The sequence below is a fragment of the Pristis pectinata genome, chromosome 13 (assembly GCF_009764475.1).
Source record: "Pristis pectinata isolate sPriPec2 chromosome 13, sPriPec2.1.pri, whole genome shotgun sequence".
Lineage (NCBI taxonomy): Eukaryota > Metazoa > Chordata > Chondrichthyes > Rhinopristiformes > Pristidae > Pristis > Pristis pectinata.
The window spans coordinates 25,116,009-25,137,372 of record NC_067417.1 but is presented as its reverse complement, the minus strand read 5'-3'; the positions used below and the strand labels follow the sequence as shown (position 1 = coordinate 25,137,372).

At 38.8% G+C, this 21,364-nt stretch overlaps 2 protein-coding genes and 1 long non-coding RNA gene across 4 annotated transcripts in view; 2 read left to right on the top strand and 1 right to left on the bottom strand.

The window, feature by feature from the left end:
• Positions 1 to 4,211: 4,211 nt before the first annotated feature.
• Positions 4,212 to 16,651, top strand: zgc:77439 (uncharacterized protein LOC378987 homolog). The gene is made up of 4 exons (XM_052028516.1): positions 4,212 to 4,741; positions 9,036 to 9,174; positions 11,513 to 11,652; positions 12,677 to 16,651. The coding sequence occupies exons 1-4, from the start codon at positions 4,530 to 4,532 to the stop codon at positions 13,488 to 13,490; spliced, it is 1,305 nt and encodes a 434-aa protein (XP_051884476.1). The 5' UTR covers positions 4,212 to 4,529; the 3' UTR covers positions 13,491 to 16,651.
• On the bottom strand, positions 16,541 to 20,036 carry LOC127577368 (uncharacterized). Its single transcript, XR_007957359.1, has 3 exons — positions 19,366 to 20,036; positions 19,080 to 19,209; positions 16,541 to 16,680 (listed from the first exon to the last, which is right to left on the bottom strand). It is a non-coding gene; the product is annotated as an uncharacterized LOC127577368 (long non-coding RNA).
• Positions 20,028 to 21,364, top strand: part of jph3b (junctophilin 3b) — a 95,634-nt gene continuing 94,297 nt past the window's right edge. For both annotated transcript variants that reach the window (XR_007957358.1, XM_052028514.1), the window contains exon 1: positions 20,028 to 20,458. Coding sequence is in view for 1 of the 2 variants with exons in the window: in XM_052028514.1 (XP_051884474.1) it covers positions 20,077 to 20,458 (382 nt within the window). In the remaining variant the exon portion in view is untranslated. The remainder of the gene's footprint in view (positions 20,459 to 21,364) is intronic.

The following is a 21,364-nucleotide window of genomic DNA, read 5'->3' as shown; positions in this document are numbered from 1 at the left end:
ATGCTGCTGCTTCCCCCCCCCCCCCCAAGTCCTACTTAATTTCTTGTACTCTTACTCCTTCCTTTAGTGTCAATGCTCGCTGTCTTTATTCATTCTGACTTAGTGCTTATTCTCTGCTTCTGCCTATTTCTCTTGCCCCTCTGTTGCTATCAATTTACTTTTGCCTTCCTTCAATTGCCAACTGTTTCTGTTTCACTTCTACTTATTACTATATTTTGTTGTCAGTTACGCCAAACAATTTGCTCAAATCTGTTCCTGAGTCTGACTGCTTACACAATAGGTTAGATCTCTTTTGCAGATTTTTTCAGGACTAGTATAAGGGCCTTTAGTTCTATGTATTTTGTGAAAAAGCTCCTGATCATGCACATGTAAGTACAGAGCTAGCAGATCTAACCAAGTGTCTGAAGTAACAGAGAGGAGAGTGAGATCTGATTTATAGTAGAAATAAGATAATTATTCATGTCACTGTGTCATATTTATCACATGAACTATCTGATTTTATTTCCTCCTCAGTTTTAAGATTAATACAAACATCTTGTGTGTGTACATAGCAATTTTGGATTTCTTACAATAGAGATGTAAAGGAATATCTTCCAAAGCATTAATTAAAAGATACATTGGTTTTACACTACCATATTGCTTTTCGCACACCAAATCCTGCAAGTTTAATTGTTAGAAATGGACAGATAACCAATCTATTAATAAATCCTTTGGAGCTATACATTTCAAGACCAAAAATTTCTGTGATTTTTGATAATGGTCCTTAAGTTGTAAAGGAAAGTAAACAACATCGGCATTTATTCCAAAGAGATATCTGGACTGATGAATGTTCTCAACCCGGAACGCCGACTGTCCATTTCCCTCCCTAGATGCTGCCTGACCCGCTGAGTTCCTCCAGCTCCTTTGTGTGTTGCTCCAGACTTCCAGAATCTGTAGTCTCCTGTGTCTCCAGGCAGTGATTTACTTTAGATAAAAAGTGTTATTTGAATGCATTTTCCCAAATTCTACGCAGAGTAAAGTGATTGCAGCATCTCTGTAGACAGAGAAAATTGAACCAATGCATAAAATGCTAGAAGCACTCAACAGGCCAGGCAGCATCATTGGGAGAGAAATAGGGTTGACATTTCAGATCAAGATCCTTGACCCAAAAGGTCAACTCTATTTTGGATTTCCAGCATCTGTAGTTTTTTGCTCTGGGATTGAACTACCACCTTAATAATTCAAAGGAAATTAATTTTTTACACTTCATCTAGAGGTCTGAGGAATAGCATTTTCTTATTCATATTGTACATGTGATTCTAAGTGAGTTTTATATATTTTTACTGTGTTTCCTTGAAATATTGTTGATTTTAAGCTCCAAAGAAATTAGAAACTATAAAATATTTGTGAAGGTAACAGGAATGTAAACACACTTTTGGAAGAAAATGGTAAGACTTTTCCAGAGAATTACCTTCTTTGAGATGCTGCCTTTAAGATGTTATAAAGTTAATCAAAATTAGCTTGCCATCTAGATGGAGACAGTTTAAAAATATAGGTTTACATAAGTATCTTAAAAGTTCTAGCTTTGGCAATTTTCACATGACTGCTCATTTGGGTTTCTCATTAATAAATATGAGAAATATAATAATATTCCTGAATTGCTTTATTTAAATCATAGGCATAGGTACAAATCTAAAGTGAATTAAAAGAACGTGTTACTTTATATCCAGTGAAGGATGTTTAAACAGAACCCCTGTCAATATTGTAGTCAGTATTTAAGTGCTTTAGGAAAATGCTTCTCTCTAGTTATAGAGTCACAGAGTAATACAACATGGAAGCAGGCCCTTCGGCCCAACTCATCTATGCTGACCAAGGAACCCACCTAAGTAGTCCCATTTGTCTGCGTTTGGCCCATATCCCTCTAAACTTTCCTATCCATATACTTATCCAAATGTCTCTTAAATGTCATTATTGTACCTGCCTCAACTACTTTCTCAGGCTGCTCATTCCATGCATGCTCATTCTGTATGAAGAAGTTGCCCTTCAGGTCCTTTTTAAATCTTTCCCCTCTCAGCCAGGAAAAAGACTGTGTTTAATCACTCTATGCCCCTCATGATTTTATACATCTCTATAAGATAACTCCACAGCCTCCAATATTCCAAGGAATAAAGTCCTAGCCTGCCCAACCTATAACTCAGGCCCTTGACTCCTGGCAACATTCTTGTAAATCTTTTCAACTTAATGACGTCTTTCCTATAACAGAGTGACCAAAACTGTACACAGTACTGCAAGTGCAGCCTCACCAACATATTGTACAACTGCAACATAATGTCACAACTCTTATGCTCAATGCTCTGACTAACGAAGGCCAGCATGCCAAATGCCTTCTTCACCACCCCGTTCACCTTTGATACCACTTTCAGGGAACTATGTACCTGTACTCCTGTTCCACAACAGTCCCTCTGTTCCACAACGCTACCCAGGGCACTACCATTCACTATATAAGTCTTACCCTGGTTTGACTTCCCAAAGTACAAGACCTCGCACTTATCTGGATTAAATGGCATTTGCCAATCCTTGGCCCACTGTTCAGAGTGCCTTTGGAGTCCCTTTATATTCATTTTATTTTAACAATCACTGCCATGCCTGAAAACCTGCATTGACCCTTGGAAAAATACCATTAATATCTGAAACTGATCAATAGTAGCCCCATTCTTTCTTGCCTTTCTTCAGACCATAGTGACCCTAGGGACTTCCAGCCAAAAACACTTACTGTGACCATGTGATGACACTCTCTTTCACACGGCCACATCTGCATGCAAGAAAATGCCCCACATTCTTGAATGTAATTTCCATGGCAGAGGATATCCTTTATGCCTCCTCAAATGTCAAACTGGTTCCTCTGAAGTGTCTAATTAATCAATGCACACATCAACCCACAGTGCCTGATCTAAAAATTTCAACTCTCCACCAGTGTCTTTAGCCTGATCACACCGTCATTATCATAATTTCTGGTGTCTAGTTACATGTGCCAAACTTTCATGCCTCTTGTGTCTCTGGCACTATTAACAACAACAATATCACCTTCATCCTGTTACAAATGATGGCATTGTTCTGTTCTGTATTTGCTCTTAGGAGCTCAAAAATATCATTTTTTTCTCTGGAACATTGCCACTTGTTACCCCAACAAAGAAATGGTTGAGATTTTCAAGGTCATCATCATATCCATTATGTCCACTGCTTGCCAACTTCATTGCTCTGCCTGGAGAATATTACTTCATCCTTGATTACTAGCTTTTTTTTACTTCCTCGTTGATCTCAAAAGCATCACCAATGACCTTCACAGGCTTCTCTATCTGTTCAGTACAGCAAATAACAATGATAGAGCTTCTGAACAATATTCTTTCCCGAAGGTGAGGTACAGTCAACCAACAACAGTGGGTGCTACAATGATGTATCCAAGATCATACCACATGTTATACAATGTATGCTTCAGACAGCCCCTTTCAGTTTATGAAAGAACATAGTCATAACTGCAAGCAAATGGTAGCAACGAGTGTTGCAGAGATATTAACTCCATTGGAGCTACCAGACAGCTAAAGCAGACACATTCTCAATTTTCAGCATTACGTTTATTAGCTCATTTCTCCAGTTTTACTGGAATCCTATATGTAAACAATTTACTACCTCCTTTTCATAATCTGTATTATCAGTGCCTCTTTGGTTTGCTCTACTTTGCAAACTAAATGTAAAAAGTTGCATGCATTGCAATCATTTTCCCATATGATTCATTTCTAATCCATAGGTAAAGCGTTGATCTGAGATAGGGCAGCAGTTTAGTTGATATAATTATAATTCAGCTTGGGCTCAAGCCAGAAAGGGCAAGTCAGCCAAAGTTCCGTAACATCTAGCAACCCTGGATAAAAAAAGGACCACAGCAGAACAACTGTGAACATGCATGGTCTAGACTATCACCTGCGGTGGAGAACATTGTGCCAAGGGGTCACCAATGTCCACACATCCGTCAGCAGTAACCCGATCAGCTCCCTTCGGAGATGAAGCCATTGCATACACTAACCAGTCAGGAACTCAGAGCTGGCGAGAGAGCAGAGGGAATTTCCAAGGAATCTGCACGAAACGCTCTAAGACAAACAAGAAGGTTTTTTTTAAAAATCTTCAAAAACTACTTTAAAGTGAATAAAATGTTCTCCATTTTCTTCCGGTAACGCCCACTGATGATTGACAGCAGTAGACGAAGGCTTCGGTTTACAATTAACATCAACCGACTGACGGCGACGATCAACATAGCAGACTCACTAACTCCATTGGAGCCAGAAGACATTTAAAGGGAATGCGTTTCACTTTTAGTACTCAAATTATTAAATTATTTCTCCAGTACGAGATCTATTTTTACTGGAACAAAGGGAGAGTTACACGCCTCTGAATTAAATAACCCAGCAGCAGGCAGCGCGTTGGACAAACACATGTTTGACGAAGAAAGGGCCGAGAGATTGGCCAAGGTTCACATATTTCTGCAAAAGGCTTGAATAATGACAGTCCGTCAGCTGAAAGTGGCAGTAATTGGAGCAGGGGCAAGTGGACTCTGTGCCGCTCGTCACCTTTTGGCTAAGCCGCACGTCTTCGCCCCCCCTGTGGTATATGAGCAGTCTGATTGTGTTGGAGGCACTTGGGTTTACAACGAGAGAACGGGAAATGATGACTATGGTCTGCCGATCCATTCCAGCATGTACAGAGACCTAAGGTACTGTACATCACATGCCTTATCACCAGACTGAATGTGGAGCACTATTCTTGTAGATCTGACACGAATGTAAAAGATTCACCCTTTGTTTTCTATTGCGTAATATTTGGCTGGATTTGAAGGTATTGGAGCCGAAATAGTATTGCAATGAGGTGCTTAATAATTGGGGGCTACATTGGTAATTTAAATTAAATGAAAGGCTATTTTCGAATTACCAGTTAGATATAATTTTTGTAAATTCACAAATAATGTTGGAGAAGTTTGTACAGCAGTGCGACCTAAGGTGCTGTGATTTACACCTTTTAAATGACTCTGCTTCTCTGGTCTTTCTTCCAAAATGGACAACTTCATATTTGCCAAAATTGTACTCTGAATGCCATTTTTCTTCTCATTCTCTTAACCCATGTATGTTGCTTTGAAGACTTTTTGTGTCTTCCTTGTTTCACACCGATATTTGTATCAATGGCGGATCTGGATACAATATACTTGGTCCCCTTATTAAAAATAAACTGTAAATTGCTGAGATTGATCTATGTAGCATTCCACTAGTTGCATCTTGCCAGCCTAAAAAATGGCCCATTTATCCCTAACCTCTTTTTTTTTGTCAATTAACTGAAATGTATAGATAATGAACAACATGGCTTTGCCTGCAAAATTGTATTTTATGTCAGGTCACTCAGCCTGCCTGACATCAGTAGTGGGGAAGTTACTGGAGGGAATTCTGAGGGACAGGATCCACCAGCATTTGGATAGGCAGAGTCTGATTAGGAGGAGTCAGCATGGCTTTGTGTGTGGAAAGTCGTACTTGAGTATTTTGAAGTGGTAACCAATGAGGATAGGGTAATGGATGTTGTCTATTTGGACTTTAGCAAGGCCTTCGACAAGGTCCCACATTGGTCGGCTGGTCTGGAAAGTTACATCCCGTGGAGTCCAGGGGGAGCTAGTTAGATGGATTCATAATTGGCTTGGAGATAGGAAGCAGAGGGTGTTGGTTCAAGATTGTTTCTCCCAATGGAGGGCGGTGACTAGAGGTGTGCCACAGGGGTTGGTGTTGGGACCCTTGTTATTTATGTAAATAACTTGGCTGCAAATGCACAAGGCTTGATCAGTAAGTTTGTGGATGACACAAAATTAACAAGTGTTGTTGATAGTACAGAAGGTTACCATAGATTACAGGGGCATCTTGATCAGTTAGGGAAGTGGACCGAGAGTGGCAAATGGACTTCAATACAGATAAGTGTGATGTGATGCATTTTGGAAAGTCAAACCAGCATAGGACTTGTACTATGAATGGTAGGGCACTAGAGAGTGCAAGTGCATAGTTTATTGAAAGTGGCGTCACAGGTAGACATGGCGATGAAAAAGGTGTTTAGCACACTGGCCTTCATCAGTCAGGGCACTGAGTACAGGAGTTGGGACATTATGTTGTAGAAGTATAAGTCATTGGTGAGGCTGCACTTGGAGTACTGTGTACAGTTTTGGTCACCCTCTTATAGAAAAGAAGTGGTTAAACTGGAAAGATTGCAGAGAAGATTTATGAGGATGTTGCCAGGACTAGAGGGCCTGAGATATAGGGAGAGATTGGCCAGACTAGGTCTTTATTCCTTGGAACATCGGAGAATGAGTGGTGACCTTACAAAGGTATTTAAAATTATGAGAGGCATAGATAAGGTGGATGGTAAGTCTTTTCTCCAGGGTAGGTGAGTCCAAAACTAGGGGACATAGGTTTAGGGTGAGAGGAGAAAGATTTAAAAGGGACCTCAGGGACAATATTTTTACACAGAGGGTGGAGAGTTTATGGAATGAGTTGCCAGAGGACGTGTTTGAGACAGGTACAATAATATCATTTAAGAAGCACTTGGATAGGTATATGGAGGGACAGTGCTTAGAGGGATATGGGCCAAATGCAGGGAATTGGGACTAGCTGGATGGGTGCTGTGGTTGTTGTGGTAAGGGCCAAAGGGCCTGTATCCATGCTGTATTGCTCTATGACTCTATGGAGGATGAGGAAAAGGGAGGGGGGGCATAAACTTTGGCTTTTCAGGTTTTATCAGGAACTGCAGTAAAAAAAAATTAAGTAGGGTGTGGACAAGATGAGAGGAATCTACTTTGGGGAAACCTTCAGCAGCACAGATGATGAAAGTAGATTTAGAGCTATTTGGGATTGTTACTGTGGAAGAACCCAACAACACAAGTGAAAGAAGCCAAGGAAGGCCCAGAGAGAACAAATAGTTTAAATTGAGGAGGAACTTGGGACCCATGGGAGGAGAGGTGAAAGAAGGCCTGATGCAAGGTTTTGACCTGAAATGTCAACAATTCCTCTTCCCCCACTGCTTGACCCCTTGAGTTCCTCCAGCAGATATCTTGTTGCTTCAGATTCCAGCATCTGCAGTCTCTTCTTGTATCTCTGAAAGAATGCATTGTTGGCTGAAAGAGCAAAAGGTCCAAAGCAACAGAAAATAAATGGGTTTGGAATGGATCAACACCAGCAATATCAAAAATATGGGAATGAATTGAGAATTTGTTTATGTATATTAAAAATGTAAGCAGCATTGGAGAACCTGAAGTCAGGAGATAAATCAAAAGGAAGTTATTAATAGGATAGCAAAGTAATAACATCCAGTTATCAACAGGTGGTTGAGTTTAAATTAAACACCATCTGACCACAAGAAGAGCTTGAAACCTAGTTTCCTTATTGACCTCTGCCTTTCTAAAGACTAATAAGGAAATTAGCTTTCAACTGCTGCCTCTTGCTAGTGGCCCACGTTTAGTCCTGATCCCTTACAGAAGATTGTAGTCAGCCCCTAGAGAAGGGAAAACCTTTTAGAAGCAGTCTTCAGTATTAAAGTGTTTAAGACAAGTTAGAATCAGGTTCTACTGGAATGAAAGTCTAAACATGTTTAGGTGTCAGCATCCAAGGAGCTTGATTGGTGGAAGTCAGGTGAGCAGGAAAATTCACATGATATTGGTGGGCAAATAAAGCTTTGTGCTGAAGGCTGCTGGGAGAAGGTGAGACACAAAAAGGACAAAGGAGGGGAAATGGACAGCAATAATGAGGTGGTGAGCAAAATAAAAATTAGAATGAAGAGTATCCATTAACAGTATCAAGGAAATTCCCTCTTTCCATTAGTACAGCCTGTCTTGCTGGGCATGTCCCATAGCCCTCAGCATAAAGCTGTTCTGGTGTTCTGGAATCTTCCATTCCTCTGTCAGTACCAGTGAAGCAGATTGACTAATCATTTATCTTAGCACTTTGCAAAATTTGGACAAGCTATAATAAACAGTAATGATAATTAAACAGGAATTTAATGATCAAAGGCTTTGCTGAATTCTTGTGACATGTAAAATACTGTTGAAATAGAACATATTTATTTTCTGTTTGTCAAAAGTTGACAAATTACTAACTGGTATTTGGGATGGTCTATTATTTGCACCCTGCCTTTGACCTGGTAGATATACAGATAGATGGTGGTAAAAAAAAATACATTTTCTGCCCCATTGCTGGATTTGGCTACAAAGATGCAAAGAAAAACAAAATCCAATTCTAAAACGGTAAAGGCATGACTACAGTCTTTTTTAAAAAAAAGATGGTGCAGAGAGCCATGGCCAGGAGCTGGCTTAACAGAAAAGGAGGAAGTAGAACTTACTGGGAACTACAGAAATGAAAAGTAAGACTGGGGAAAGAAGAAAAATATAATTATATTTTCAGCTTCTTTCTATATGCAATTAAGGATGATACAGTGTATTAGTAGGTCATTTGGCTTTAAAAGAGCTATACAGCTATTCTTTGTCTCATGCTCTTTGCTTGTAGCTTCATTTTTTTCCTCAGTTAAGGTATTTATCTAGTCTGTTTATATGAATGAAAACACTTCGATTTCTGTGCATTTCAGAGCAACTCATTACTGGATAATTTTTTTTCCTCCTTTATGTTTCTTTACCTTAAATCTTTATTTTAGCTCAACCAACAGGATCACTTGTCTACCACCAGGATCAGTTTGTAATTGTTGATAGTAGAGATTTGTCAAGGTTCAATTATTATGATTTTCAACTTTCTGCTCCCACTGAGGAATGTCAGCACTGTAGTTTATTTTTATGGCATTTAAATTAATGGAAAATCATATGCAGTGTGCAGCCAAATTATTGACAATGTTCAATGTTTCCTACCAGCTACAAAAGTTTGAAATTGACCCCCATGATATCAGTTTATTATGTTGACGCCAAATCTCATTTGTTGACTCAATATATTTTGTTTCCAATGTAGTATTTTGTTTATTCTCTTTTATCTCTCCTTTAGGACAAATCTTCCAAAAGAGGTCATGGGCTTCCCAGATTTTCCATTTGAAGCTCGCCCCCCCTCTTTCATTCATCACTCTGATGTGAGATCATATCTGGAAAAATACACCGATCGCTTTGAAATTCGCCCACACATAAAGGTATATGTAAGGTATAAAAAGACTCGACCCTGACAGTTTACAGTTCTGAAGTTCATAAAAATTCCCACTGAGAAGGAAGTTTAGCTTCAAACTGGAAAATAGCATTTTTGATAAAGCCAAGGAGAAACCATATTTGTCATTTAACTAATGCTCTAGATAATGGCCTGGATTTTGCAGAGTACTGTAATGATCATGAAATTATTTTTTTAAAAATTGCTGACATAGTACTGCAAACCTTACGACTTCAGGATTTCCACACTTCCATGTATTAATGATTTGTTGCAAACTAGTAAGTTGACCTATTACGCAAGTGCTCATCACATTGTTTGACAAGTAAGTAGAAACATGGCCTAATTGACCAACACTGACATTATGAACTTACCAGAAAATAAGATCTGAGAGCTTGGTATTTAAAAAAAAATCCAGGTGATTATTATCTTAAAAATATTCTTTTAAATTTTTCAAAGTATCTTACATTTATAATGACTTGCAGATTTTCAGAGTTTCTTATGTTTTAAAGATTTTTTTTTAGTATTTTGGCAGTTAAGTTTTTGGTTTCCATATTTTTACATTTTTGAAAAGGTTTAATGTTTTTTGGTGATCTCAGAATGTTTATAAAAGATTTTAAGAGTTTGTCAAAGCTTTTGACAGTTTAGGGGCATGATGTACCCGATCATAATTTTTTTTGTTTTGTGGATGGACCAATTTTGGCTGCCCCCATGATTCTTTTTACACTGTCAGGTTTCTCACAATTCAAAAGGGCTGACCACAAAGGGTCATCTTAGTATTTTCTTCAAGTTCCCACTGGAAGGGTTGATAAAACATTGTTTTTTTAACCCTAGGGGCCAGTGGCAATGACAACTCAAAAATAATGGCAAAATTCACTCAATTTATTCCAAAGTAAATATAACCTTGGGTAACATTTGTTAGGCAGGGATATTATGGATCTTGAAACCAAGGTGGATGAAGTTGAGATATAAAGCAGCCATGTGTTAACTGACTCACGGGACTGGATGGCCTACTCTTGGCCTTATGCTTTTTCCTTCTTTTCATTGTTTTTCATAACACTTACTGTGACTAAAAGTAGCAAGCAACCCATTCCAGTTATTTATTTCCAGGTATCCCAAATCAGTTAATAAAAGGTGACTGTGATTTCTTCTCCCTCCTGGAATAAGTATTTGGCAAATTCAGTGCACCCATGCAGCAAAAATAGTACAGGTAACTGGTAGCAAGGTGTATAGAATTAGGCAAATAAGTTGTAAAGTAATTTATCTTTAGTTTGCAGTTTGGGGCGCTTTTTTAATATTGAGCTGAAGTGCTTTCACCCATTTCATATGCAAGTTTTGTCTGGCTGCAGGACTAGTCATTGGTCAACATAAACAATACTTTGCATCACAATGAATAAAATGCTGTATTATTCAGTGTCTCTATACTTTTGAAAAATACTGCAAATTGCTGATGATTGACTAAAAAAACACAATTTGAAACCCTTGGAAAATGAATAACAGAGCCTTGCATTATATATTGCAGCTTGATGGATCCCCATGAACATTGCATACAACTTTAAAATGACCCCATCTCTTTTCATTTTAGCAGCCATTACAGTGCTGCTAGTATTTTTTTTCCATATTCCATGTACAAAGTTCAAGTTGCATAAGAAGCTTGTTTGAATAACAATCATGTGTTGGCCTTGCACCATCAGTGAAAGGAACTTGTTGCTCCAGTGATGCTTGCTATGGGCTTGGGCTTGTAAAGCAGTCCTGATAGCTATATTTAGCAGGATTATTGAAATAGCTTTTTCATTGTTCACTTAGTTTTGGTCTTTGCACCCTACAGTTATCCCCCACTGCATGACTAACCCTTTAGTACATTACATGGTTCTAGGAGAAAACAAAACCACAGTTCTTATGGGGCTTGATGGGGTAAATGCGTAATTGATATCTTGGCTGACTTGGTCATGTTCTCATGTAATGGATTGGCCATCCAGAACAAAGATGAGAAGAAATTTCTTCACCTAGAGAGGGGCAAATCTTTGAAATTCATTATCCAAGAGGGCTGTGAAGCCTTTGTCACTGAGTATATTCAAGACTGAGATCAATAGATATTTAGATATTAAAAGAATCAAGGAATATTGAGGTATTGATGTCAAAGTAAAAGGCTAGCCAAGATCGAATGGAGTTGTGGGTATGTGGAGCCAAATGGCCTAGTCCTGCTTCTGTTCCTTATGCTCCATCTAAAAGGATTGGAAGGATAACATCTACTGGGCAGTGATTTTTAAAAAGAAAATGGTATTTGCATCTACAAAATGTGTGTGAATATTTGGTACATCTTTTCACAGTTTCTCACGTATGTTGAACTAGTGAATCCTGTTTCTGGACCTACTGGAGATGTTCAGAGTTCATGGGAAGTAACATCTTTGAATTTGAAGAGTCACAGCCGTAGTATGGAGAGATTTGATTCAGTTATTGTTTGTAATGGGTGAGTCCTTGATAACTTTTAATAGTTTTAAAAATTCATGTTTTAATTAATTTTTCAATAAACTTTTCTGTAACTTTCCCCCACCCATATTTTTGCAAAATGTTGATAGCCCACTTCCTCACAGCAACTGTTCATCAAGGATAGAACCTAGATGCTCTGATATGCAGCATTGTAGCTGCAACCTATCAATCAAATTGAATACAAGTATCATACTTGAAAGAAGATAGCTGAACAGCTACTGATTGAGATTCTATATGCTTTTCAATGCTAACATTGAAAATATTTTAAGTATTTGATTATTTATCAGTGAGACAGCTGTTTAAATGTGCAATATCGTCTATAATGACCTGGATTTTGCTATTGGATTAACAATGAGGCTTTAGGTATTTTGGATAGCATTCACCAGAATTTGCACATGCAGTAGAACACAATAATCTGCAAGTTGCGATCCACGAGGTTTGCTGGAGTTTCAGCGTTAAAACATATGAATGGTCCAAACTTATAACGTCTAACTAATAATAATTCCCAAACATGGCAGGTATTGTAGGATTGATGTATTTAGCAGTAACTGAATTTTTAACGCCGTACATCAAACAATATCTCTGACACATAACATTTAATTTTGCAACTGTAGAGTTTCTTTGTTTCAGAACTTAATTGTCAGAGGTTGAAAAATAAAAGCATTTTTTAATCTCATGCTGTTGCTTGTCCAGGCAAAGGGTGTTATGCTGGAAAGGTTTACTAACTTAGTTAAAATGACACTCAAATCCCAACAACATCTCAATGGTAAGCATGGACAGCAAGTCTCATTCCTTTGCTATTAACTATGAATTCCAGGCTATGATTCCCTTAATAGCAAAATTTGCGAGAAGAAAGCAATTCAAAAATCAATAGAACACTAGATTATACCAAAGACAAATATCTAAAATCTAGTTAATGGGGTTTTGTAAATGAATGCTGAAATTTATTTGTTAGAAATTAATAGCGTGTGAATTTTTAGTATGTTTTAATCTTGTATTTTTAGCCACTATTCCGATCCTTTCATCCCACACATTCCTGAAATCGAACATTTCAAAGGACAGACGATGCACAGTCATGAGTTCAGGTTTGCTGAGCCTTTCACAGGGAAGAACCTGGTTCTGCTTGGTGCTGGTCCATCTGGGATTGACATTGCACTGGAGTTGTGCTCAGTTGCCAAGCAAGTTGTCTTGATACATAAACATTCATTTATATCCTCACACTTGCCTCCAAATTGCCTGTTACTCAAAGGTGTGAACAGATTTTCGCAGACTGGTGTGATTTGTAATGATGGAATGGAATATCCTGCAGATGTATTCATGTTTTGCACTGGTTATAACTACTCTTTTCCTTTTCTTGCCAGGGAGGTGGGCTTAAATATCAAAGATCATAGAGTTACTCCACTTTACAAGCACATCGTACACACGACCTTTCCAACTCTCTTATTTATTGGTTTATGCAAAACTGTTTGCCCTTTTCCTTTGTTCCACTGTCAGGTCTTATTTGCTTTAGCAACGTTAGATGGTACCTGCAAACTACCACCTAAACCAGATATGGATGCAGTCACAGAATGCGAATACAAATCCTGTTTGCAAAATGGAATTTCTCACAGACACTTCCATAAATTGGATAGTCTTCAGTGGAATTATATTGATGAGTTGGTCCATTTAGCCAAGAGTGACCCTTTACCACCTGTTACAAAAGATCTTTATGAGGCAAACAAGGAAATGAGAAAGCAAGACCTGTGCAATTATAAAAGGTTTAACTATGAGATAGTAAGTCCTGATACATGGATAAAGGTGAACCCAAAACCATTTTAAAATTGACTGTTACTCATTTAATTTGTGTCATCCACTTACCAAAGTTTGATCCATTCTGCAGAAGTCTTGCAACACAGATTTTTCCTATCATTAGGATGTGTGTAGAAAGTCAGGAAAATTGGGAAGTGCAGATAAAATATTGTAAGGGAGCCCAGTCAAGTTACTGTCAATAGTTTCAATACATTAGAAAATTAGGCAGGTCTTCTTACATGTGTACCATCCTTCCTATCCAGTTATTCTCTCCCCACTGCGAAAAAAAAAAGTGACCTGATTCACTCAGTTAACCAAATATACAGTAGCTTTACTAACTGGAAAATGTGCTGTGTGTGCAAATGTAAACTATTGTCATAACAATGTAGATAAGGTCTTTGAATTTCTGCACAAAAATCATGAGTTATGGCATTGCATCAATTTGTTTCTCCTTTGCTAAAAACTATTTGCTATTCTTGTTGCAAAAGTTTGGAATATATTTTTCAATCTTCAAGCAGAATTATGCTGACATGGACCAATGGTTGAGAAATATTTTAAGCAGAGGCCCAGATAACAACATTTGTGAAAGTAGCAAAGCAATTCCATTTCAAAAGAAATAAGAGCGATTTTCTTTAGATCTTGTGACAAGAACAGCAATCAATCCTTTGTTAAATGAACTGTCCTATAAAGTAAAAGTAAACAAAGCTTAAAAAAAAATCCATTGGATTTTAGTGAAAAGAGTAGTTATCTGCTGGGGGTTTATATTCTATGCCTTTAACACCAATCCACACACTAATAAAAATCTCTGTAAACCAGCACCATCATCCTTTGAAGCCTTTAAGTACTATGTAGGATGGAATAATCTATTTGGTTTTGATTTGTACATTAGCTAAAATGTTTGTTGCTTCACCAAATTTAGAGCCTCAGATTGTTAAGATGTACCCTAGAGGAAAGAATATTTCATATATTCTCACGTTACCATATTTCTTACTTTATTTCCTACACCATAAAGAACTGGGAATTCCACTTAAGATACAAACTAAAGATATAGCAGTAGTACTTCCCTGGCTGAAAAGTATACACAATCAAATGTAATGTGCACAGGATGATTGTGATAATTAGCATCACAACCTTGAAATTATTTGAGTAAAGAATTAACAGTTGTATACACATCTATAACAATAATGGAGATTGATAAATCTGTCATGTTAAATGAATTTTTATACTTATGGTACCACATTAAGACTGGATTTAATCTAATGATTGATAAGCACAAATATTATAAAACTGGAATGTTTGGAATGGGTGTTCTGGAATCACTGTATTGTCTATGGTAAGCAACCTTCAGTCAGTGTAAAACAAAATACCAGAAATTCAAGTAATGCAGCTATTTCCAAATCAATAAAACAGTTTCACACAGCAAGAATTACTGGTGTAATAAAGTGCCAAATATAAAGAATTTTTTTCTGTTCATTACATGTATTTTTTCTCTACCTAATTTGTTTCCCAGCACTAGACATTAAGCCATAGTAAGAAGCCAGGAAAATAATATGTCTAGAGAAGTTGGAGATCTGGTTTATGACTGGTTGCAATGGCTTGAGAATGGCGAGGTAATCTGTTCATTTTTCCCTCAACTCTATGAAAAATATCTAAAATCTGCTTCCCCCAAACCACAGCTGATGTTAATAATGGGTGGTGATTGCAGGTTGTTTCTCGAAATGGAGGCCGGTAACTAGTGGTGTGCTGCAGGGATTGGTGTTGGGACCCTTGTTGTTCATTATTTATATAAATGATTTGGATGAGAAGGCTTGATCACTCAGTTTGTAGATGACATGAAATTAGGAGGTGTTATTGATCACGAAGAAGGTTATCGTAGATTACAGGGGGATCTTGATCAGTTAGCAAAGTGGGTCGAGGAGTGGCAAATGGATTTTAATACAGATAGGTGTAAGGTGATGCATTTTGGAAAGTCAAACCAGCATAGGACTTATACTATGAATGGCGGGGCACTAGGGACTGTAATGGAACAGAGGGACCTATGAGTACAATTGCATAGTTCATTGAAAGTGGCATCAGAGGTAGACATGGTGGTGAAAAAGGTGTTTAGCAAGCTGGCCTTCATCAGTTATGGCACTGAGTATAGGAGTTGGGACATTATGCTGCAGTTATATAAGTCATTGGTGAGGCCACACTTGGAGTACTGTGTACAGTTTTGGTTACCTTCTTATAGGAAAGACATGTTTAAACTGGAAAGAGTGCAGAGAAGATTTATGAGTTTGTTGCCAGGACTAGAGGGCCCGAGTTATAGGGAGAGGTTAGCTGGGCTACGTATTAATTCCATGGAATGTAGGAGAATGAGAGATGACCTTATAGAGTTCTTAAAATTATGAGAGGCAGAGATAAGGTGGATGGTAACAGTCTTTTCCCCAGGGTAGGGGAATCCAAAAGTTTAGGGTAAGAGGGGAAAGATTTAAAATGGACCTGGGTGGCAACTCATTTCATATACTCACTACCCTCTATTCTATCTATGCCCCTCATAATTATAGTGACCATTCACTTTATCTATGCCCCTCATGATTTTATATATCTCTATAAGGTCACCCCTCAGCCTCCTATGCTCCAGGGAAAAAAGCTCCAGTCCATTGAGTATCTCCTTATTATTCAAGCCCTTCAGTCCCAGTAATACCTTTGTATTTTTTTTCCCATTTACTAGAAATATCAGAAGTGCATAAGCTAGTACTCAATGACATTATCTATATACTGCTTGACTTCTGTTTGATTGAACATCAAAATGGAATAGGGCTATTACATAGGAGGATAAGATCCTTAGACTTAGTACTATTTCTTGTGCTGAAAAAATGAAAATTACTGACTTTATTTTTTTGATTACACAGTTTCTAATTAAATAATAAGTTACTTCTTGATGGTTGCTTTTGGGTACTGTCAGAAATTCACAAGGTTCCTGACAAATAAGGACTTCAACTCATTGGGATGGGATTTATTATTATAGCTGTAAGGCCAGCAGGACACTACATTTTTTGAGTTGGGGTGGGGTTTGTTTATCCAGTTAGTGTCTGTAAGTGGCATTCACCAGCATCTTCCAGCGTCTTCTAATAATTCGTGGACTCATAATCTCGCATCTGACACTAGACCTACAGTATATGAGTTCTGCCAACCAGAAGGGACAATTATCGACTTCAGACCATGTGTTCTGTAGTACCTGCAACAAGAATTACATAATACTCAGGAAGAATTTATGTGGCGCAATTTCATTAAAAACAATCTTTAACCTGTTTGTCTGTTGTAATTCCTGCAACTACTCTGATTTCTCATGAGTACTAAAGGAATAATTTAATTTTGTTAAAATGAAAATAATTGTTTTGCATTGAATAACTTCACCTTCGCCTCCACTCACTTCCTCCCGATCAAAGGTGTAGCAATGGGCACTCACATGGGCCCAAGCTCTTCCTGTCGATTTGTGAGATAGGTGGAACAGTGTTTTTTTTTAGTCCTACCCAGGCCCACATCGACTCTTTATCTGGTACATTTACAGCTGTATTGGTGCTGCCTTCTGAACTCACATAGTACCCAACAGTTTCCTTACTTCTTCTACCAATTTCCACCCTGCATTCACCTTCACATGGCCAATCTCTGATTCTTCCCTTCCTTTTCTGGATCTCTCTGTCTCTATCTCGGGAGAAAAGGGAGCTACAGACTCCCATTACAAGCCTACTAACTCCTGCAGCTGTCTTGACTGCTCTTCATCCCACCCTGTCTGTAAGGACTTTACTCCATTCCTGCTCCTCCATCTCCATCATATTTGCTCAGATGATGAGACTTTCTATACAATCCTTCTGAAACGCCTTCTTTCTTTCTGAACCACAGCTTCCCCTCTGCCATTGTTAACAAAGTACTTGACCGCATCTGACCCATTTCCCATGCCTCTTCTCAACTTCTCTCCTCTGGGACAGAACAAGAATAGGATTCTCCTGGTCATCGCCTGTCACCCCACCAACCTTCACATTCAACAGATCATTCTCTGCACTCTCTGCCACCTTCAAAGGGATTCCACCACCAGACATCTTCCTTTCTCCTCCCCTTTCAGTATTTCACAGGAGCCATTCACTTCATGATTCCCTGGTCCTCTCTTCCATTCTCAACCACCACCCCTTCATACTGGACTCACCCTTGCAATCACAGGCAATGCAACACTTGTCCTTTCATTTCTCCCCTTCCAACCATCCAGGGACCCAAACAGTCTTTACAGGTGAAGCAGTGATTCACTTGCACTTCTTCCAATCCAGTTAAGTGCTTTTGGTGTTCACAAATGTAGTCTCCTCTACACTGGAGAAACCAAATGCAGATTGGGCAATAGCTTTGCAGAATAGCTGCATTCCATCCACCCTGAGCTTCCCGTTGCCTAGCACTTTAGTTCACCATCCCACCTCCACTCTGACCTATCGGTCTGTGGCCTCCTGTCCTGTCACAGTGAGGTCCTATGCAAGTTTGAAGAATGGCACCTCATCCTCCAGCTGGCCGTGTTGTAGCCTTCTGAACTCCATATTGAATTCTACAATTTAAGGTAATTTGAAGTCTTGATCTGTATCAGTCATCCATCCATCTGTGATATTCAATCAGCTTGTTTTTTTTAACTCTCTGGGGATGGAGGATGTGCCCAGCCTGACCCACTGGGTATGTCTTCCTGCTCTACATGTTGCAACTCTCACATTGTTCTATTTTCTCACTCCCTTTCGCTCACTTGGTAGCCGTGTTTACAGCATATCCCCCATGGTCACCGCATCCTCGCAGTAGCTTGATGAGCTCCTTTTGTCGCTCAGTTCTGACAAAGGGTCTCCAGCTGAAACGTCGAACCCTGTTTCTCTTCCCACAGATGCAGCCTGACCGGCCGAGTATTTCCAATATTCTCTTTTTTTGGTCTTGAACCTTTTACTGCGTTTTGCAATTGTTCAAAATTAACTTTTTGACAGTTGTAAAGAAAACGTGTGTCCAGATGGTGTCTCTCCCACTTACACTATACCTCTGTTTCTAACAAAACAGACTATCAATCAGTTTGGATGATTGCCAACACAGATTACATCGAAATGATAAGCTTTGAAAATATACAGATGGTGACAAATTGCACATCATCAATACAAAAATAAAACTGAAAAAGAGATTAAAATACACATGACTCTGTGTGTAGTTAACATTTATAAGGAAAAGTTATTATTTTAAACCAATACGACTTGCTGACAACAGGCCGGAAGGGAAACAGTAGAGCTAATCAGACTGCGAGTTTCAGGTGACACACCATGAACACATTCTGATGACTAACGCTAATATTCCGCACCACCCCCGCCCCCCCCCCCCCCCAAAAATAAATGCCAGTATAGCTCCGGACGAAAATTATTATCTGTAGGTAATGTAACTACCAAACAGCTGGCCAACTAGAATAATCTTATTCTGCCTCAAGGCTGCTTTGTCCTTATTGATTAATGCATCATTTAGCAACGTGCAAGTGCACACACATACAATGCATTCGGAACTTGTTTATGCAATCAACGAGTAAATCAGTCATTAACAGAACTAAGGGCAGAAATATCATGGTACTATACCCACAAGTGCAACCTGCCGTTTTCAACACCAATTGTATCATTTGGCGATCGTATCTCCAGTATTTCAATAAATAACATCTTGCGTTTATTGGACCCTCCCTTCTAATTGACACGAAGGCAGCGAGCGTCCGGCTCTAGAATAACAGAATGTGAATCAATTCGACGACAAAAATACTAAATATTAAATGTAAAGCTAGACTGAATTGCTTATTTTAGAATAACAGTTTCACGTTTTGTATGTATGTATATACATATAAATAAATCGTTGGTACAAGACGTAAGTATAATACCAAATTTCCGATGTAAATGATCACAGAGCCCCATTTCCGACATAGCTAGCTGGCGCCGATCATTTTCTGAATGCACAGAAGCAGGCTCGGCGTGGCTTTGAAATATCCGAGTGTTGAGAGATTAGCCTGGTCTCTACAGCAGTAACAGATCCGAGCAATGGGATTCTCTAAGTGTGCATGAATGTTACGCAAGTTCCTGCGCCTTCAATTTATCGAGAAGGGTTGAGAGGAGCCCTGTTCCCTTCAACAGGGTTTTATAAACAGAGCCATCAGGACTCAGGAGCGGGAGAGAGTGCATCTCCGCAATCCCTTGATTCAGCAACATCTACTCCAGACTGCTCAGAAAACACAAGCATCCTCCCTCCAGCATAAGAGCAATGGTGCAAGCTTGGAAAAAAACATCAGGTCTGTTGTTTTTCTCTTGAGGTGTAGAGACGCATTGCTGTGCCAAAAGGCGTAATCCTAACCAACTGAATCTCGTCGTTTCTTTAGAAGATTTCCTTATAAATATGCCAGCATTTCTGAATAATTATCGAAGACGGTCGAATCCCAGATGAATGGATTTTGCTAGTAACCAACCGTTGGTTAATTTTTAGTGGACCCATCACGTTTGTTGAAGGCGTTGCTTGTCTTTTTCTTGTTTGTTTTTATTTTGTCCGATTTAATAGTCCAAACGCCTTCTTGCTCTGAATTGTGATCCTCATTTCATGCATGTCCAGGGGTGGCAGGTTCGATTTTGATGATGGAGGGTCGTATTGTGGAGGTTGGGAAGATGGCAAGGCTCATGGACATGGCATCTGCACCGGCCCAAAGGGGCAAGGAGAGTACGCGGGCTCTTGGAGCCATGGTTTCGAGGTGGTGGGTGTATACACCTGGCCAAGTGGTAATACTTACCAGGGGACATGGGCACAAGGAAAGAGACATGGTATTGGAGTGGAAAGCAAGGGAAAGTGGGTCTACAAAGGAGAATGGTGCCATGGATTCAAAGGACGATATGGGGTCCGGGAGAGCATTGGCAGCGGAGCCAAGTATGAGGGGACCTGGAACAATGGGCTACAAGATGGATACGGAACAGAGACCTATAGAGATGGAGGTAGGAGAAGAAAACTTAAAACTGCTTATTCAAACGGTGACTTTTATTTTGCGGAATAAAGGGTTGGGATGAGGCATGTATTAATAGTAAAACAGCCACAAAGTTAATAATTGGAGTCAATTATCTTAAGGGAATTACAGGACAAAAAATGTTTTCTATAATCTGTAAATTAGTAATACATTCCTAGTCCTCTATCATTCTAAATCCTAAATTCCAAAATAAGAATGCGAGAGATTTCCATATCAGTCAGTGTGAATGACTTGTGAAACTGAAGAACTTGATTCAACGTCCAAACCAAAAGAAAAGCCACAAATACATAACCATAATGGAAATGAAATCAATGCAAGAGCAATTAAAAGCGAAGATCAAAAGCAACTAAAAGCGAATATCAAAAATTACACTACAGATACAAAGTGCATCCAAGGATACAGCACGATTTATCCATGTTAGTTTGAAAGTCTATTTCTAAAAAAAGTATTTACGACAGCTAGAGGAAACTTTCATGTCGTTTAATAAGATAGAAAGACATACAAATAGATGAAATGAAGAATAGTTTATTGTCAATAGTACATGCGATGCAACGCCAGCAACAAGGCACCCCGTAAGGATATGTGAACAAATGATATTTATCTGCAGTGGCAGATGTGAATGAATGATTGGTTTTCTATGAAACATAAAGCCAAGCACTCTAAAGAAAACACAGTTATAAAAGTGCACAGAGCTATAAGCTAGATAGGTAAAAAAAGACCTTTAAATGTAGATCAATAATGAACATGGCAACCATTCCATAGGAAGAAATAAGAAGGGAGGCCGTGTTAACTGCGAAGGTTTCATGACAGGCTAGTGATGACTAGGCAATGTTTGCAAGTTAATACCCAGATCTGCTGACTTAGCAGAAATCATGTA